Source organism: Cervus canadensis, chromosome 13, assembly GCF_019320065.1.
Source record: "Cervus canadensis isolate Bull #8, Minnesota chromosome 13, ASM1932006v1, whole genome shotgun sequence".
NCBI classification, from domain to species: domain Eukaryota; kingdom Metazoa; phylum Chordata; class Mammalia; order Artiodactyla; family Cervidae; genus Cervus; species Cervus canadensis.
Genome location: NC_057398.1, coordinates 75720857 through 75740614, shown reverse-complemented (window position 1 = coordinate 75740614; position 19758 = coordinate 75720857). Strand labels below are relative to the sequence as shown.

Sequence of the window (19758 nt, the reverse complement as noted above, 5' to 3'; positions counted from 1 at the left end):
ATACCTAGAGTAACAGGAAAATTTGGCCTTGGAGTACAGAATGAAGCAGGGCAAAGGCTAATAGAGATTTGCCAAGAGAATGCACTGGTCATAGCAAACACCCTCTTCCAACAACACAAGAGAGGACTCTACGCACAGACATCACCAGATGTTCAATACTGAAATCAGATTGATTATATTCTTTGCAGCCAAAGATGGAGAAGCTCTATACAGGCAGCAAAAACAAGACCAGGAGATAATGTGGCTCAGATCATGAACTCCTTATTGTAAAACTCAGACTTAAATTGAAGAAAGTAGAAAAAACCACTAGACCATCCAGATATGACCTAAATCAAAACCCTTATGATTATACAGGAAGTGAGAAATAGATTCAAGGGATTAGATCTGATAGAGTATCAAAAAACTATGGACAGAGAATCAGGACATTGTACAGGACGCAGTGATCAAGACCATCCCCAAGGGGATGCAAAGATGCAAAATGGTTGTCTGAGGAGGCCTTACAAAGAGTGGAGAAAAGAAGAGAAGCTAAAGGCAAAGGAGAAAAAGAAAGATATACCGATCTGAAAGTAGAGTTTCAAAGAATAGCAAGGAGAGATAAGAAAGCCTTCTTCACTGATCAATGCAAAGAAATAGAGGAAAACAATAGAATGGGAAAGACTAGAAATCTCTTCAAGAAAATTAGAGATACCAAGGGAACATTCATGCAAAGATGAGCACAATAAAGGACAGAAATGGTATGGACCTAACAGAAGCAGAAGATATTAAGAAAAGGTGGCAAGAATACATGGAAGATCTATACAAAAAAATTTTTCATGACCCAGATAACCACGATGGTGTGATCACTCACTTAGAACCAGACATCCTGGAATGGGAAGTCAAGCAGGCCTTAGGAAGCATCACTACAAACAAAGCTAGTGGAGGTGATAGAATTCCAGTTGAGCTATTTCAAATCCTAAAAGATGATGCTGTGAAAGTGCTGCACTCAATATGCCAGCAAATTTTGAAAACTCAGCAGTGGCCACAGGACTGGAAAAGGTCAGTTCTCATTCCAATCCCAAAGAAAGGCAGTGCCAAAGAATCTTCAAACTACCACACAATTGCACTCATTTCACACGCTAGCACAGTAATGCTCAAAATTCTCCAAGCCAGTCTTCAACAGTATGTGAACCATGAACTGGCAGATGTTCAAGCTGGATTTAGACAAGGCAGAGGAACCAGAGATCAAATTGCCAACATCTGTTGGATCATCGAAAAAGCAGGAGAGTTCCGGAAACACATCTACTTCTGCTTTGTTGACTACACCAAACCTTTGACTGTGTGCATCACATTAAATTGTGGAAAATTATTAACTAGATGGGAATTCCAGACCACCTGACCTGCCTCCTGAGAAACCTGTATGCAGGTCAAGAAACAGCAGTTAGAACCAGACATGGAAAAACAGACTGGTTCCAAATTGGGAAACGAGTATACCAAGGCTGCATATTGTCACCCTGTTTATTTAACTTATATGCAGAGTACATCATGAGAAACGCTGGGCTGAATGAAGCACAAGCTGGAATCAAGATTGCCGGGAGAAATATCAATAACCTCAGATATGCTGATGACACCACCTTTATGGCAGAAAGTGAAGAAGAACTAAAAAGCCTCTTGATGAAAGTGAAAGAGAAGAGTGAAAAGGGTGGCTTAAAACTCAACATTCAGAAAACTAAGATCATACATCTGTTCCCATCACTTCTTGGCAAATAGATGGGAAAACAATGGAAACAATGACAGACTTTATTTTGGGGGGGTCCAAAATCACTGCAGATGGTGACTGCAGCCATGAAATTAAGACACTTGCTCCTCAGAAGAAAAATTAATGACCAACCTAAACAGCATGTTAAAAAGCAGAGACATTACCTTGCCAACAGTATCAATCTAGTCAACCTATGGTTTTTCCAGTAGTCATGTATGGATGTAAGAGTTGGACTATAAAGAAAGCTGAGCACCAAAGAATTGATGCTTTTGAACTGTGGAGTTGGAGAAGACTCTTGAGAGTTTCTTGGGACTGCAAGGAGATCCAACCAGTCAATCCTAAAGGAAATCAGTCCTGAATATTCATTGGAAGGGCTGATGCTGAAGCTGAAACTCCAATACTTTGGCCACCTGATGCAAAGAACTAATTCACTGGAAAAGAACCTGATGCTGGGAAAGATTGAAGGCAGGAGGAGAAGGGGGAGACAGAGGGTGAGACAGTTGGATGGCATCACCAACTCGATGGACACAAGTTTAAGCAAGCTCTGGGAGTTGATGTTGGACAGGGAGGGCTGGCGTGCTGCAGTCCATGGGGCCGCAAAGAGTCAGACACGACTGAGCGACTGAACTGAACTGCATGGAGCAACTAAGCACGCACACTTGCCCAGCACACTGTGCGCGCAGGCCCTTCTGTCCCATATGGTCGACTTAAGCCTTTGTTCTGGTCTCAGAACTGGGTTACAGTAAGTCTTCAGTTTAAATACCTGTACAGCGAGGGTAATAATTGACCCAGGCTCATCTGGCAACTAGGACTTCCCCAGTGGCTCAGCAGTAAAAAAAATCTCCCTGCAAAGCAGGAGGCTCAGGAGACAAGGTTTTGATCCCTGAGTTGGGAAGATCCCCTGAGGGAGGAAATGGCAACCCACTCCAGTATTCTTGCCTGAAAAATCCCATAAACAAGAAGCCTGGAGGGCTACAATCCAAAGGGTACAAAGAGTCAGACATGACTGAGTGCACACATCTGGCAAATGAGCTTAGTAGCAGGGGGGCTGGATTCTCATTCTAAAGCAGAGTGACTATGCTGCTAAGTCACTTCCGTCGTGTCCAACTCTGTGCGATCCCATAGACGGCAGCCCACCAGGCTCCCCCGTCCCTGGGATTCTCTAGGCAAGAACACTGGAGTAGGTTGCCATTTCCTTCTTCAATGCATGAAAGTGAAAAGTGAAAGTGAAGTCGCTCAGTCGTGTCCGACTCTTAGCGACCCCATGGGCTGCTGCCTACCAGGCTCCTCCGCCCATGGGATTTTCCAGGCAAGAGGACTGGCTGCTGCTGCGGCTAAGTCGCTTCAGTCGTGTCCGGCTCAGTACTGGAGGGGTTGCCATTGTCTTCTCCGTGAGCAGAGCTTTTAAGGCAGGGAAACGCTCTTTTCTGCTGCCATCTAGTGTGCGTCTTGGGAATAACACTTGAGTGGAGGTTACCAAGTTCCCTCTCCAAAGGCTTCTGAGCCAGAGAATAACAGGTCAGATCCAGGGCCATGCCCCACATGCAGTCATCTGTACCCTGGAAGCTGCCCACGGGAAAGTGGAGTCTTCAAGGAGAGACCTAGAGCAGAACCTGACATACCCTGAATGGACCACCTTCTCACCGGGCTCTGACCTAGGCATACCTTTTGTCACCTCCCACCCTTGGTTCTCTGCCTTCCTCAGGGTAAGTTTTGAACTAACAGACTGCTCAGATAGCCTCTGTAAATTGTCCCATCTGAGGACAGTGAGGTTGAAACCAAAGATTTATTTTTCAAGTAAACTAAGGCAGCCCAGGAAGAGCAGAACGGGACTGCTGACAGAGGCTGCCCAAGGCTGAGAACAGAACGCTTGGATGAGGAAAGACGCAAGAAGCCCGACCGTAGCCGCCAGGGGGCGCTAGGGAGGTGGGCTGTGGAACGGCCCTGGGCCCTTACCCAGGCGCTGGGGCTGAAGGGGCCTTGGAGACTCAACTCCAGGTGCAGAGTTTGCAAGAGGAGCTGAACACAGGCTCCTCGGGTTGCTTTGCTGGAACAACCACCCCTATACAACTGTAATAACTGGACCAGTCCAGAAGGTTGGGGTGAAGCCCATCAGCTTTGCCCTGGCATGAAGCATCTTGTCCAAGGCTGGAACCGTGCCCAGGTTCAGAGGGCTGACGTAGTGCAGGAACATCAGGTTCTGGGGGGTCTAAAGGCATATATGGAAGACCTGGGGAAAGAGCAATGATGCAAACAAGACTCCTCCAAAAGATCTCAAACCCATAGGCTAACACATAGGCAGCATAGTCAGAAGACCATAGTCAGGCAGCAGCTCAACACACCACACCCTAGGGGCAAGGAAAGTCAGACATCCCAGGCAGAGAACAGCCACTCACAAGCAGTCAATGGCCATCATATGCAAACCCAACCAAGCAACAGTGAGGGCCAGTGGGGGCCACACTGAAGGCTGAGCACAGGCTTCGTCCTTGAGAAGAGAGACCGAGGGCCCTCGGGGAAGCGCTGGTCACCAACACCCTTGGCCAGCACTGGTACAATCATAAGGAGGAAGAAGAAAGTGTGAAAAGAGAATGGTTTCAACAGCTTCCTCAGCTACTGGGGGAAGAATTTGGGAAATCACAGTACTGGGGCAGTTATTTCCTCAGAAGAAGCCAGTACCTGAGGTTCAGGGAGGTGGGGGGGGGGGGGTTTTCATACTTTACCCAGAATTTTGCCTCTGGTCCCTAGCCCCTTACTCACTCAAGTCCAACCGCAATGTCTTGATGAGGGGATACCAGCTCTGGTTACAGAAGAAACCAGCCAAATCATCTGTGTCCAGTGTCCAAACTGCAGACGCTTTATAGTCTGAGCCACCAGGGATATGTATCCATCTCCTAGGACAATGGAAATAAAAAGAAAAATAAACAAACGGGACCTACTTAAACTCAAAAGTTTTTCTTGCACAGCAAAGGAAACAATAAACAAAATGAAAAGACAACCCACTGATTGGGAGAAAACATTTGCAAATGATTTGACTGGTAAGGGATTAGTCTCCAAAATTTACAAACTGCTTAGAAGGACAGCATCAAAGCAAACAATCCACTCAACAAATGTGTAGAAGACCTAAATAGATATTTCTTAAAAAAAAAAAATACAGATGGTCCATAGGCATATGAAAAGATGTTCAACATCACTAATTATTAGAGAAACGAAAATAAAAAATACAAAGAGATATCACCTCACATCAGCCAGAATGGTTATCTTCAAAAAAATCCACAAAAAGTTCTGGAGAGGATGTGGAGAGAATGGAACCCTCCTGCACTGTTGGTGGGAATGTAAATTGGTACAGATACTATAGAGAACAATATGGTGGTCCTTGAATAACTAAAAATAGAGCTACCATTAGATATGGTGTTATGTCCAACTCTTTGAAGCCCCAAGGATTGTAGCCTACCAGTCTATGAAATTCTCCAGGCAAGAATACTGGAGGGGGTAGCTATTCACTTCTCCAGAGAGCTACCATATGACCCTACAATCCCCCCCCCCCCGGGCATATATCCAGAGAAAAACATGATTTGAAAAGATACATGCATCCCATTGTTCATTGCAGCACTGTTTACAACAGCCAAGATGTGGAAGCAATATAAATGTCTATCAATAGATGAATGGATAAAGAAGATATGGTATGTGTATGTGTGTGTGTGTGTGTGTAATACTACTCAGCCATTAAAAAAGAAGGAAATAATGCCATTGGCAGCCACATGGATGGACATAGAAAGCTCATATTGAGTGTAGTAAGTCAGACAGAGAAGAGGAAATATCATATGACATCCCTTATATGTAGAATCTAAAAAGAAATGATACAAACAAACCTACTTACAAAACAGAAAGAGACTCACTTAGAAAATGAGGCATGGCTGCTGAGGGAAAGGCTGGTTAGGGAGTGTGGGATGAACATGTACACACTGTTATGTTTAAAATGGGTAACCAACAAGGGCTTACCGTATAACACATGGTACCCTGCTCACTGTTATGCAGCCCTGGATAGGAAGGGGGGTTTGGGGGAGAACGGATAGATACATGTGCATGTTGTGGCTGAATCCCTGTACTGTTCACCTGAAACTATCACAATATTGTTCATGCTCAGTCGCTCAGTCACGTCCGACTCTTTACACCCCAATGAGCTGCAGCACAACAGACTTCCCTGTTCTTTACTATTTCTGGAAGTTAGCTCAATCTCATGTCCATTGAACTGGTGATGCCATCCAACCATCTCATCTTCTATCATCCCCTTCTCCTCATGCCTTCAATCTTTCCCAGCATCAGGGTCTTTTCCAATGAGTCAGCTCTTTGCATCAGGTTGTCAACGTGTTGGAGTTTCAGCTTCAGGGTCAGTCCTTCCAGTGAATGTTCAGGGTTGATTTCCTTTAGGATTGACTGGTTTAATCTCCTTGCAGTAGAAGGGACTCTCAAGCGTCTTTTTCAGCACCACAGTTAGAAAGCATCATTTCTTTGGCACTCAGCCATTTTTATGGTCCAACTCACATCTGTACATGACTACTATAAAAATCATAGCTTTGGCTATATGAACTTTTGTTGGTGAAGTGATGTCCTGCTTTTTAATACTCAGTCTAGATTTGTCATAGCTTTCCTTCCAAGGAGCAAGCATCTTTTAATTTCATGGCTGCAGTGATTTTGGAGTCCAAAAAAATAAGGTCTGTTACTTTTTCCACTGTTTCCCCAGCTATTTGCCATGAAGTGATGGGACTGGATGCCATGATCTTATTTTTTGAATGTTGAGTTTTAAGCCTGCTTTTTCACTCTCCTTCACTCTGCTTTCTCCACACTCTTTCACCTTCATCAAGAAGCTCCTTAGTTCCTCTTCATTTTCTGCTGTATGAGTGGTAACATTTGCATATCAGAGGTTATTGATATTTCTCCCGGCAATCCTTATTCCATCTTGAGCTTCATCCAGCCCAGCATTTCACATGATGTACTCTACATATAAGTTAAATAAGGAGGGGGACAACAAACAGCCCTGATACTCCTTTCCAAGTTTTGAACCAGTCCATTTTTCCATGTCTGGTTCTAACAGTTTCTTCTTGACCTGCATATATATTTCTCAAGAGGCAGGTAAGGTGGTCTGGTATTCCCATTTCTTTAAGAATTTTCCATAGTTTGGTGTGATCCACACAGTCAAAAGCTTTAGCAATGAAGCAGAAGTAGATATTTTTCTGGAATTCCCTTGCTTTCTCTATGATCCAATGAATGTTGGCAATTTGATCTCTGGTTCCTCTGCCTTTTGTAAACCTAGCATGTATATCTGAAAGTTCTTTGTTCACAAACTGTTGAAGCTTAGCTTGAAGGATTTTGAGCATCACTTTGCTAGCATGTGAAATGAGTGCAATTGTGTGGTAGTTTGAACATTCTTTGGCATTACCCTTCTTTGTGGTTGGAATGAAAACTGACCTTTTTCAGTCCTCTGACCACTGTTGAGTTTTCCAAATTTCCAATGGCATATTGAATGCAGCACTTTAACAACATCATCTTTTAAGATTTGAAATAGCTTGGCTGGAACTCCATCACCTCCACTAGCTTTGTATGTAGTAATGCTTCCCAAGGTCCACTTGACTTCACACTCCAGGATGTCTGAATCTAGGTGAGTAATGATACCATTGTGGTTATCCCAGTCATTAAAACCTTTTTTGTATAGTTTCTCTGAGTATTCTTGCTGCCTCTTCTTAATATCTTCCACTTCTGTTAGGTCCATACTGTTTCCATCTTTTATTGTGCCCTTCTTTGCATGAAATATTCCCTTAGTATCTCTAATTTTTCCTGAAGAGCTCTCTAGCCTTTACCATTCTATTGTTTTCCTCTATTTCTTTGCACTCTTCACTTAAAGCCTTCTTATCTCTCCTTGCTATTATTTGGAACTCTGCATTCAGATGTGCATCTTCCCTTTTCTCCTTTGCCTTTAGCTTCTCTCATTTTCTTAGCTATTTGTAAGGTCTCCTTAGACAACCATTTTTCTTTTTGCATTTCTTTTTCTTGGGGATGGTTTTGGTCACTGCCTCCTGTACAGTGTTAAGAACCTCTGTCAATAGTTCTTCAGGCAATCTCTCAGATCTAGCCCCTTGACTCTATTTGTCACTTCCACTGTATAAGCATAAGAGATTTGATTGAGGTCATGCCTGAATGGCTTAGTGGTTTTCCCTACTTTCTTCAACTTGACTCTGAATTTTGCAATAAGGAGCTGGTGATCTGAATCACAGTCAGCTTCAAGTCTTGTTTTTGCTGACTGCATAGAGCTTCTCTACCTTTGGCTGCAAAGAATATAACCATCTAATTTTGGTATTGACCATCTGGTGATGTCCATGTGTAGAGTTGTCTCTTGTGTTGTTGGAAGAGGGTGTTTGCTATGACCAGTATGTTCTCTTGGCAAAACTCTGTTAGCTTTTGTCTTGCTTCATTATGTACTCCAAGGCCAAACTTGACTGTTACTCTGGGTATCTCTTGACTTCCTATTTTTGCATTCCAGTCCCCTTTTATGAAAAGGACATCTTTTTTGGGTGTTGGTTCTAGAAGGCCTTGTAGGTCTTCATAGAACTGTTCAACTTCAGCTTCTTTGGCATTAGTGTTGGGGTATAGGATTGAATTACAGATGTTCAATTCCAGATATTCAACCTGGATTTAGAAAAGGCAGGGGAACCAGAGAGCAAATTGCCAACATCCATTGGATCATCAAAAAAGCAAGAGAGTTCCAGAAAAACATCTACTTCTGCTTTATTGACTATGCCAAAGCCTTTGACTGTGTGGATCACAACAAAGTGTGAAAACTCTTAAAGAGATGGAAATACCAGATCACCTGACCTGCCTCTTGAGAAATCTGTATGAAAGTCAAGAAGCAATAGTTAGAACTGGATATGGAACAACAGGCTGTTCCAAATTGGGAAAGGAGTAAGCCAAGGCTGTATGTTGTCACCCTGCTTATTTAACTTATATGCAGAGTACATCATGTAAAATGTCAGGCTGGATGAAGCACAAGCTGGAATCAAGATTGCTGGGAGAAATGCCAATAACCTCAGATATGCAGATGACACCACCCTTATGGCAGAAAGCGAAGAAGAACTAAAGAACCTCATGATGAAAGTGAAAGAGGAGAGTGAAAAAGTTGGCTTAAGGCTCAACATTCAAAAACTAAGATCATGGCATCCAGTCCCACCACTTCATGGCAAATAGATAGGGAAACAATGAAAACAGTGACAGACTTTTTTTTTGGGGGGGGGGGGGCTCCTAAATCACTGCAGATGGTGACTACAGCCATGAAATTAAAAGTCACTTGCTCCTTGGAAGAAAATTAATGACCAACCTAGACAATATATTAAAAAGCAGAGATGTTACTTTGCCAGTGAAGGTCTGTCTAATCAAAGCTATGGTTTTTCCCGTAGTCATGTATGGATGTGAGAGTTGGACTATAAAGAAAGCTGAGCATTGAAGAATTGAACTTCTGAACTGTGGTATTGGAGAAGACTCTTGAGAGTCCCTTGGACTGTAAGGAGATCAAACCAGTCAATCCATAAGGAAATCAGTCCTGAATATTCATTGGAAGAACTGATGCTGACGCTCCAATAATCTGGCCACCTGATGTGAAGAACTGACTCATTTGAAAAGACCCTGATGCTGGGAAAGATTGAAGGCAGGAGGAGAAGGGGACAACTGAGGATGAGATGATTGGATGGCATCACCAACTCGATGGACATGAGTTTGAATAAGCTCCGGGAGTTGGTGATGGACAGGGATGCATAGCGTGCTGCAGTCCATGGGGTCACAAAGAGTCAGACATGACCGATTGACTGAACTGAACTGAACCGACTGTGATATTGAATGGTTTGCCTTGGAAATGAACTGTGGTCATTCTGTCATTTTTGAGATTGCACCCAAGTACTGCATTTCTGACTCTTCTTTTGACCATGAGCGCTACTCCATTTCTTCTAAGGGATTCTTGCCTACAGTAGTAGATATATTCATTATCTGAATTAAATTTGCCCATTCCCATTCATTTTAGTTCACTGATTCCTAAAATATTGATGTTCACTCTTGTTCCTGCTTGACCACATCCAATTTACCTTGATTCATGGACCTAACATTCCAGGTTTGTATGCAGTATTGGTATTTACAGCATTTGACTTTGCTTTCACCACTGGACATTCAACTGGGAGTCATTTCCTCTTTGGTTCAGCCTCTTCACTGCTTCTGGAGCTATTTCTCTGCTCCCCTCCAGTAGTATATTTGACACGTACTGACCAGGGCAGTTCATCTTTTAGTGTCGTATCTTTTTGCCTTTTAATACAGTTCATGGGGTTCTCAAGGCAAGAATTCTGAAGTGGTTTGCCATTCCCTTCTCCTGTAGACCACAACTTGTCAGAACTCTCCACCATGACTCATCTGTCTTGGGTGACCTACACAGCATGGCTCATAGTTTCATAAAGTTACACAAAGCTATGATCCATGTGATCATTTTGGTTAGTTTTCTGTGATTTTGGTTTTCATTTTGTCTCCCCTCTGATGGATGAGGATAAGAGGTTTGTGCAAGCTTCCTGATGGAAGGGGCTAGCTGTGGGGAAAACTGGGTCTTGCTCTGGTAGGCAAGGCCATGCCCAGTAAATCTTTAATCCTATTTTCTGCTGGTGAGTGAGGTTATGTTCCCTTGCTGTAGTTCGGCCTAAGGCCAAAGTAAGGTAGGGGTCATGGCGACCTTTTCCAAAAGGACCTTTGCCAGTTCACCATGCCTCCCAAGACTGCTGCTGTCTGTGTCCCTGACCTCCACTAGAGACTCCAAAACACTTGCAGGCAAGTCTGGCTCAGTCTCTTTTGGGGCTACTGCTCCTTTATCCTATGTCTTGGTGCACACAAGGTTTTGTTTGTGCCCCTCCAAGAGTCTTGTTTCCCCAGCCCTGTGGAAGTTTCTCCTCGGCAGTGACATGCAAAAGGAAAATAAAGTAAACCAACAAGCAGGAAATAGACAAATCCTGTCTTCTCCGCGCTTTGCTTACTGTCCTGCTTTTGCCTTCCATGAGGTTTCTTAAGGCTGAAAAGGGGCCACTGGAAAGGCCTGTGCAAGGGGTCTTCTATCACTTAACACCTTGAGTCTGTCCATGACCCCGCACTCTTCCCACCTCTTAGGGAGAGAGCTGTCTTGCCCTGGAGCCTTCTCCCAAGAGCCATGGAGGTCATGGGCCATCAGTCTGTGGGAATCCAGGTTCCTGCATGAAGCAAGGGCAGGTGAGGGGCTGGTGAGCAGGATGGAACTCTCCCCCCTTGCTTGCTCCTTCCGTCCCCGCACAGTGTGTGGCCTGGGGAAAGGTCAGCCACACGCTGGGTAGTGGGGGCGGCTGGCTCTGGCTCTGGGAGACACGACACAGGTGGCACTCCCGTCACCCCATTATCCAGGCAGTTCTCTTTCTTGGCCGCGCACGTCTTTAGCCTGCTCCCCACTCTGTCCCCTCAGCACCCTCAGGACAGAGTCCACTCAGGATGCCTTGTGCTATTTTGAAGGGAAATCTAGTTCAACATTTCTCAAACTTTCATTGTACAAATAAATTACCTGAGAATCTCATTAAGGTACAGGTTCTGATTCTATAGGCCTGGGTGGGAAGGAGCTAGACAACTCATTCTCCTAGAGATGCTAAAGACTTCCTTCTTTTTTTTCAAGACTGAATTCTTAAGGGAAAGTCCAAGGCTCCAAAGAGAGGGACTCCAGAGGGGTGAAATAGCAGATATGGTAAGCAAATCCTCTCTGGGTCTGCTGGTGTTACAAGGAGTCCCCGCTCTAACTGACGAAGGCTTAGCTTGCCCTTGGTCTCTCTCCCCTGCAGAGAACACAGGGTCCTTGCCATCTGCCTGAGACTTAGAGCAATTTTGTCCACTTCATGTCCAGCTTCTTTGCAGTGTCGTCCTGCTGGAATCACTGAGCTCAGCAGGAGGCATGCTTTCCTTGAGGTCTGGGCTTCCTGCTGAAAGGCACAGACCAGGTCCTACAAGAGCAGCTCAGAGTGAACACACAGGCAGGGACCATGTAGCGCAGTGAGCCCCAAGCAAATTTTCCCACTCAGGAGCTGAAAACTGACCACAGGTCGATACTTCATAGATAAATGAAGCAGCCGAGCCTGGGGCAGAGCAGTACCTATGTGTCCCCCTGACTGACCAGATCTCTCCTACCCCACCCAATCATACCTGCACCAGGGCTGTGAAGGGCTGCTTATCTGAGGGGGGGCTCCCTCAACTTCCTGGGTACTCCCAGTCAAGGTCAAGGCCATCGAAATCATATTTGTGCAGAAACCTGACGGCTGAGTCGACAAAGATCTGTCAGTTGTTGACTGTAGCTACCATGTCTGTCTTGAATATTCATTGCAAGGACTGATGCTGAAGCTGAAATTCCAATAGTTTGGCTACCTGATGCGAACAACTGACTCATTTGAATAGACCCTGATTCTGGGAAAGATTGAACGTGGGAGGAGAAGGGGACGACAGAGGATGAGATGGTTGGATGGCATCACTGACTCAATAGACATGAGTCTGAGTAAACTCTGGGAGTTGGTGATGGACAGGGAGGCCTGGCATGCTGCAGTCCATGGGGTCACAGAGTCAGACACGACTGAACAGCTGAACTGAACTGAACTGAACCAAGTCCGTGAACCTGTGGGGTGATGAAGGGCAGTGTGGGTCTGTCTTATATGGGACAGTGCATCATGCTCCTTCAGAGGCATGAGAGAAACCTCTCAGGATATTGGCACTCAGCTATCTAGGCCAGGACAGTGCTGGAGGCGTGCTTCAGAAGCTACTGGGTTCTTGCTGGGTGGGTTAAGGCCCAGGTAAGGGAAAGGGCCAATGTAGAAGTGTGCTCTGCCTCCAAACATTGATATCAACAGGGGCACATGGACTCACTAGGAGCTCTGCTTCCCAGAATTTCCTCCAGAAGCCTACTGCCACATTCCTGCCCAGAGACTTGTCCTACTCTGAATCAGAGCTGGGTGTCAACCTAGCACGGAGGTTGGGAAAAAGGAAAGGAATCCGTTTCTAAGATGAAGAGGAAGAGAATCCCAGCAGCTTAGTGAGGATCTGGGTAATCTTGAGAGCCTGCTGTTCCAGTTCCTTGGCAGGGTTCCTTGCCAACAAACTTTTCTTCTAACTCACATTTGTAGAGTGCTTCGTGGCTATTGGCATTACTATGACTAATTCAGAGCTCTTTAAAAGTCCGAAGGTGCCCCAGGAATTACCCCACCACATCCTACTTCCTCAAGAAGTCCCTGGACTTCTTGGAGGTCTTGAGTTTTTAAAGACTATTTCTATTTTTATAATTTATTAATTTGATTTATCTAATAGCATCAGTTTTTAAGTGGGGTTTGTGTGCCCAGGAACTCCAGGCTAGGAACTCTGAATTTCAATGAAAAATCTATATAACTAGTGTTTTGGGAAGGGGAGTCATAAAGTTCATCAGGTTTTTAAAAGGGTTCATGATCCAAAAAATATTAGAAAGACTGGCTTAGAATTTAGGGGACCATGCATTCATGATTTTCTAGGAAAAGTCTGATTCCAAATATACCATTCCACTATCTCCATAAATAGTCAAAAATATCTTGGAAATGTCAATATTCTGCTATCCCAGCTTGATCTCACAGACTGTCTTTTACACCCAGAAAGGGAACAAAAATCCCCAGATATCCTGTTTCAGAGCTCAGAAAGTATAGATATTATATGTTGTCTGGGATTAGTTGAGACTCTCCCTCTACCCACTTCATGGAGGAAAAGGCTGAGGCCTGAGAAGAGGTCAGAATCTCTGGGCTGCATTTAAAGCAAGACAATATATAATGGCCTGGAGCTAAGCCCACTCCACTGCCTCCCAATGAGGTAGCAAGAACTCAGAAGGAAGCTCAGCTCTCAGAGTCCACTCTTCCCTCTCATTCCCCCTCACCCTGGCCACACCTCAACATAGCTGATTCGCTGATGGGTGTCTCTCTAACCAGTTCCCCACCAGGGACCCTGCCATGTAGGTGCCCACAACAACTCACTTCTGAGTGCCAAAGCTCCAGCCCCCAAAGGCCAGCAGTGTCTTCAGCTTGGGATTCCTGGGAAAGACAAGAGAAGTGCCAGGATTGATCCAGCCAGGGTCCTGGGACTCATATCACTAACAAAGAAGCAAGGAGACTTGCAGGGCTGATGGCATGAGGTTGGGGATATCTAAATCCCTATGCTCAGAATCAGTACCAGGGAAGCTCTATATTGGGAAAGAAAAGACATATCCCAGCCTTTAAGGACCTTTTCCCTGGCTGCGGAGCTGTACACTCAAGGAACTCAGAAAGCAAGAGATCAGGGCAGATCTTCAGAGAGGCTTTATTAAGGTAGTAATAACACTTGAGCTGAAGGATAGATAGATTTTAGGAGAAATAGGGCACTCATTCCCAGCAGAGGAAAAGTTTCACAATCCAGATTCCACTTAGACCTAAACTGGAAGGGCCCTTAAGAAGTCCTTATCTACACTCACCTCTTCCATATAAGAACAAGAAGCTCAGACAGGTGATGAGATTTGCCCAAATCCACATAGCAGGTCTGTAGCTAGATTGCAGTCCTAGGGAAGGTTTCTGGCTTTGAGAGGAGGCACCTGCTTTCTCTACTTCCCATCCCCACTCCCTCCACTGCAGCTCACATCTTCTGCAAGCCATGGAATTCTTTGTAGAGTGTCTCCTCATTCCACTCTATGGAGCTAAGTTGGTGACCGTCCATGCCAGGAAAGGCATGGATGAGGTGGGTGCATGGACTGGGGTCCACATCCTCGGGTAAGAAGCAAGCAGCCCCCTCTCTGTACTGGAGGCAGTTACTGAAGTAGCAGACCAGTTTGGAGCAGAGCCTGGCCAGTTGGGGCAAAGAAAAGAAATAGCAATCAGAAAGGCCTGCTGTGGACTGGCACCTTCTGCCTGGAGGCAGAATCTATGTCATGCCAGAGTGTGTTAAACATGGCCCTTTGTCAGCTGAAGGCAGAGGCAGGACTTTTAAAACACAGCTTGGAATACTTCAGAATGTTAATTAAAACACAAATACATAAGGTAGCAGAGAGGAGGCCCCAGGTGCAGGCTGAGTTTATGTTTCTTTAGTCTTGTCTTAAAGAGGTTTGCATTTACTATTATCCCCATGGGGTCACAAGGAGTAGAACATGACTGAGCACCTTTCACTTGCAGACCACCTGTTTATTAATATTACTGACAGAAAGTGAAAGTGTTAGTCACTCAGTCATGTCCAACTCTTTGCAACCCCATGAACCATGGCCCTCCAGGCTCCTCTGTCCATGGGATTCTCTAGGCAAGAATACTGGAGTGGGTTGCTGTTCCCTTCTTCAGGGGATCTTCTTGACCCAGGGATCGAACCTGGGTCTCCTGCATTGCAGGCAGATTCTTTACTGTCTGAGCTACTAGGGAAGCCCAAAGTTCTAAGAAAAAGAATTTTCTCTAAGAAATGGCAGCTTGTTTCTGGCATCCTCATAGCCTGTGGAAGGACTCTGTGGGTAGGGCTTCTCCTCCTGGGTCGGAGGTGGTCTAACAGTGATGGCTCCCACCAAAGGCAGCACCGTGTTAATTTGGCCAGAACATCAGGAAACAAGGATCTCTGCAGCTGCCAGAAATACACATTGGCCTAATCTCTTTAGCCTTGGCTTAGAGATCCCAATCTGAAAATGACGGTTTGATCTCTGAGGGCTCGTTTAGCCTCGAGACTATGATTGTGTGTGTTGTACAGGCCAACGTTTTATGCCAGAGACTTGGCAGAGTGAGTTTGGACTGGAGCATGTCTGTGGCCATGGTCTAGACCCTTGGAGTTCATTTTGCACAGACAGGTTCTCTCAGCACCCACTCCAGCCCCCATGTGAGCAAAGAGAGGATGAGTGGGGGGAGCAGTGATGAATGGCAATAGGAGGGTGTGTGGGAACTCAGAGCATGGAAAGCTGGCTGAGACTCCCCCAAGGCCATGGAGCACTCCCAGGAGGGGGAGTCAGAACCCTCAGGTTGTTACTGGCCCTAACCAGTGGTACCTGGGGGTGAAGTTCGCTGATAGGGACTGGAGGTGTTGCCTGAGTGATATAGAAGGAGGATTAATTACTTCCTCAAGTCAAAAGAAGGAAGGAAGGGATTAACCCATAGAACACATACCTGGGACCATCTAGAAAGGAACCAGGAGGTTTTTTTAAAATTTTGTATCAGCTTGCCATAGCATATGGAATATTGTGCATGTATTTTTGTACTATAGAGGTGACAAAGTCTAGTTAACAACAGGAAACTTGGAATTTCATGCCTAGGTTGAAACCCCAACTCTGCAACTTTTTAGCCAAATAATTCAACTCTCTCCTTCATAAAATGGGAATGATGATTTTTCTTATCTCCAGGACTATTGTGTGAATGTAGATAATGTATGTGAAACACACAGAGGAATGCTGGCATAGTAAGCTCTGTTCTAAGTGCTTTACATATATTAACATTAACCCTTCATCCACACAAGATTCTGTTATCATAAGTAAGAGTCATATGGCAAATTCCCACTGGCTGTCTATTTTACATATGACACTATATAGGTTTCCGTGCTACTCTCTCCATACATCCCACCCTTTCCTTCCTTCCAAGCATGTCCACAAGTCTTTTCTCTATGTCTGCATCTCCAATGCTGCCCTGCAAATAGGTTCATCAGTATCATCTGTCTAGATTCCCTATATATGCATTAATATACCATATTTGTTTTTCTCTGACTTTAGGCTCTAGGTTCATCCACCTCATTAGAACTGACTCAAATGCATTTCTTTTATGGCTGAGTAATATTCCATTGTATATATGTACCACAGCTTCTTTATCCAGTCATCTGTCGATGAATATCTAGGTTGCTTCCATGTTCTGGCTATTGTAAATAGTGCTGCAATGAACAATGAACATGTGTCTTTTTCAGTTTTGGTTTCCTCATGGTATATGCCTAGGAGTGGGATTGCTGGGTCATATGGTGGTTTTATTCCTAGTTTTTTCAAGGAATCTCCATACCATCTTCCATAGTGGCTGTATCAATCTACATCTGAACAACAGTGCAAGAGTATTCCCTTTTCTCCACACCCTCTCCAGCATTTATTGTTAGTACACTTTTGGATGATGGCCATTCTGACTGGTGTGAGGTGATATTGCAGTTTTGATTTGCATTTCTCTTATAATGAGCGATGTTGAGCATCTTTTCATGTGTTTGTTAACCATCTGTATGTCTTCTTTGGAGAAATGTCTGTTTAGGTTGTTTTTCCACTTTTTGATTGGGTTGTTTGTTTTTCTGATATTGCATTGTGTGAGCTGCTTGTATATTTTGGAAATTAATCCTTTGTCAGTTGTTTCATTTGCTATTATTTTCTCCCATTCTAAGGGTTGTCTTTTCACCCTGCTTATAGTTTCCTTTGCTGTGCAAAAGCTTTTAAGTTTAATCAGGTCCCACTTGTTTACTTTTGTTTTTATTTCACTTACTCTAGGAGGTGCATCATAGAGGATCTTGCTCTGATTTATGTCATCGAGTGTTCTGCCTATGTGTTCATCTGAGAGTTTTATAGTTTCTGGTCTTACATTTAGCTCTTTAATAAATTTTGAGTTTACCTTTGTGTATGGTGTTAGGAAGTATTCTAATTTCATTCTTTTACAGGTAGCTGTCCAGTTTTCCCAGCACCATTTATTGAAGAGCTGTCTTTGCCTCATTGTATATTCTTGCCTCCTTTGTCAAAAATAAGGTACCCATAGGTGCATGGGTTTATTTATGGGCTTTCTATCTTGTTCCATTGGTCTATATTTCTGTTTCTGTGCCAGTACCATACTGTCTTGATGACTGTAGCTTTGTAGTGTAATCTGAAGTCAGGAAGGTTGATTCCTCCAGCTCCATTCTTCAAGACTGCGTTGGCTATTTGGGGTCTGCTGTGTTTCCATGTGAACTGTGAAAGCTTTTGTTCTAGTTCTGTGAAAAATGCCAATGGCAATTTGATAGGGATCACATTGAATCTGTAGATTGCATTTGGTAGTATAGTCATTTCACAATATTGATTCTTCCTACCTAGGACCGTGGAATATCTCTCCATCTGTTTATGTCATTTTATTTCTTTCATTAGTGTCTTATAATTTTCTGTGTACAGTTCTTTCATCTCCTTAGGTAAGTTTATTTCTAGATATCTAATTCTTCCTCTTGCAATGGTGAATGGGATTAATTCCTAATTCTCTTTCTGATTTTTCATTGTTAGTATATAGAAATGCAAGTGATTTCTGTGTACTAATTTTGTATCCTGCTGCTGCTGCTGCTGCTAAGTCGCTTCAGTCGTGTCCAACCCTGTGCGATCCCATAGACGGCAGCCCACCAGGCTCCCCCATCCCTGGGATTCTCCAGGCAAGAACACTGGAGTGGGTTGCCATTTCCTTATCCAATGCATGAAAGTGAAACGTGAAAGTGAAGTAGCTCAGTCATGTCCGACTCTTAGCGACCCCATGAACTGCTGCCTACCATGCTCCTCTGTCTCTGGGATTTTCCAGGCAGGAGTACTGGAGTGGGGTGCTATTGCCTTCTCCATTTTATCCTGCAACTTTGCTAAATTCACTGATTAGCTCTAGTAATTTTCTGATACTATCTTTAGGGTTTTCTATGTACAGTATCATGTCATCTGCAGAGTGAGAGCTTTGCTTCTTCTTTTCTGATCTGGATCCCTTTTATTTCTTTTTCTTCTCTGATTGCTGTAGCCAGGACTTCCAGAACTATATTGAATAACAGTGGCAGAAGTGGACACCCTTGTCTTGTTCCTGATCTTAGAGGGAATGCTTTCAGTTTTTCACCATTGAGAAAAATGTTTACTGTGGGCTTATCCTATATGGCCTTTACAATGTTGAGGTAGGTTCCTTCTATGCCCATTTTCTGAAGAGTTTTAATCATAAATGGGTGCTGAATTTTGCTAAAGGCTTTTTCTCTATCTATTGAGATGATCATATGGTTTTTATCTTTCAATTTGTTAATTTGGTGTATCACATTGATTGATTTACATATAGTGAAGAATCCTTGCATCCCTGGAATAAACCCAACTTGGTCATGGTGTATGAACTTTTCATTATGTTGCTGAATTCTGTTTGCTAAAATTTTGTTGAGGATTTTTGCATCTATGCTCATCAGTGATATTGGCCTGTAGTTTTCTTTTTTTGTGTTGTCTTTGTCTGGTTTTGGTATGAGTGATGGTGGCCTCATAGAATGAATTTGGAAGTGTTCCTTCCTCTGAGATTTTTTGAAAGAATTTTAGAAGGATAAGCATTAGCTCTTCTCTAAATGTTTGACAGAATTCTCCTGTGAAGCCATCTGGTCCTGGGGTTTTGTTTTTTTGGGAGATTTTTGGGTCACAGCTTCAGTTTCAGTGCTTGTAATTGGGTTGTTCATAATTTCTATTTCTTCCTGGTTCAGTCTTGGAAGATTGAACTTTTCTAAGAATCCGTCCATTTCTTCCAGGTTATCCATTTTATTGCCATATGGTTGTTCATAATAGTCTCTTATAATCCTTTGTATTTCTGCATTGTCTGTTGTAACCTCTTCTTTTTCATTCCTAATTTTGCTGATTTGATTCTTCTTTGTTTTTTCTTGATGAGTCTAGCTAAGGATTTATCAATTTTGTTTATCATTTCAAAGAACCAGCTTTTAGTTTTATTAATCTTTACTATTGTTTCTTTCATTTTTTTTTTTCATTTATTTCTACTCAGATCTTTATGATTTCTTTCCTTCTACTAATTTTGGGGCTTTTTGTTCTTCTTTTTCCAGTTGTTTTAGGTGTAAATTTAGGTTGTCTATTCAATGTTTTTCTTGTTTCTTGAGGTAGGATTATATTGATATACACTTCCCTCTTAGAACTGCTTTTGTTGCATCCCATAGGTTTTGAGTTGTCGTGTTTTCATTGTCATTTGTTTCTAGAAATTTTTTATTTCTCTTTTGATTTCTTTAGTAACCTGTTG

General features: G+C 43.6%; 1 protein-coding gene across 1 annotated transcript in view; it reads right to left on the bottom strand.

The window, feature by feature from the left end:
* Nucleotides 1–3723: 3723 nt before the first annotated feature.
* CHIT1 (chitinase 1) overlaps nucleotides 3724–19758 on the bottom strand; it is a 52315-nt gene continuing 36280 nt past the window's right edge. The window contains 7 exon segments of the mRNA XM_043484678.1: nucleotides 3724–3965; nucleotides 4493–4626; nucleotides 10900–10995; nucleotides 11633–11766; nucleotides 11966–12127; nucleotides 13797–13857; nucleotides 14436–14636. Of these exon segments, the coding sequence (XP_043340613.1) occupies nucleotides 3724–3965; nucleotides 4493–4626; nucleotides 10900–10995; nucleotides 11633–11766; nucleotides 11966–12127; nucleotides 13797–13857; nucleotides 14436–14636 (1030 nt within the window).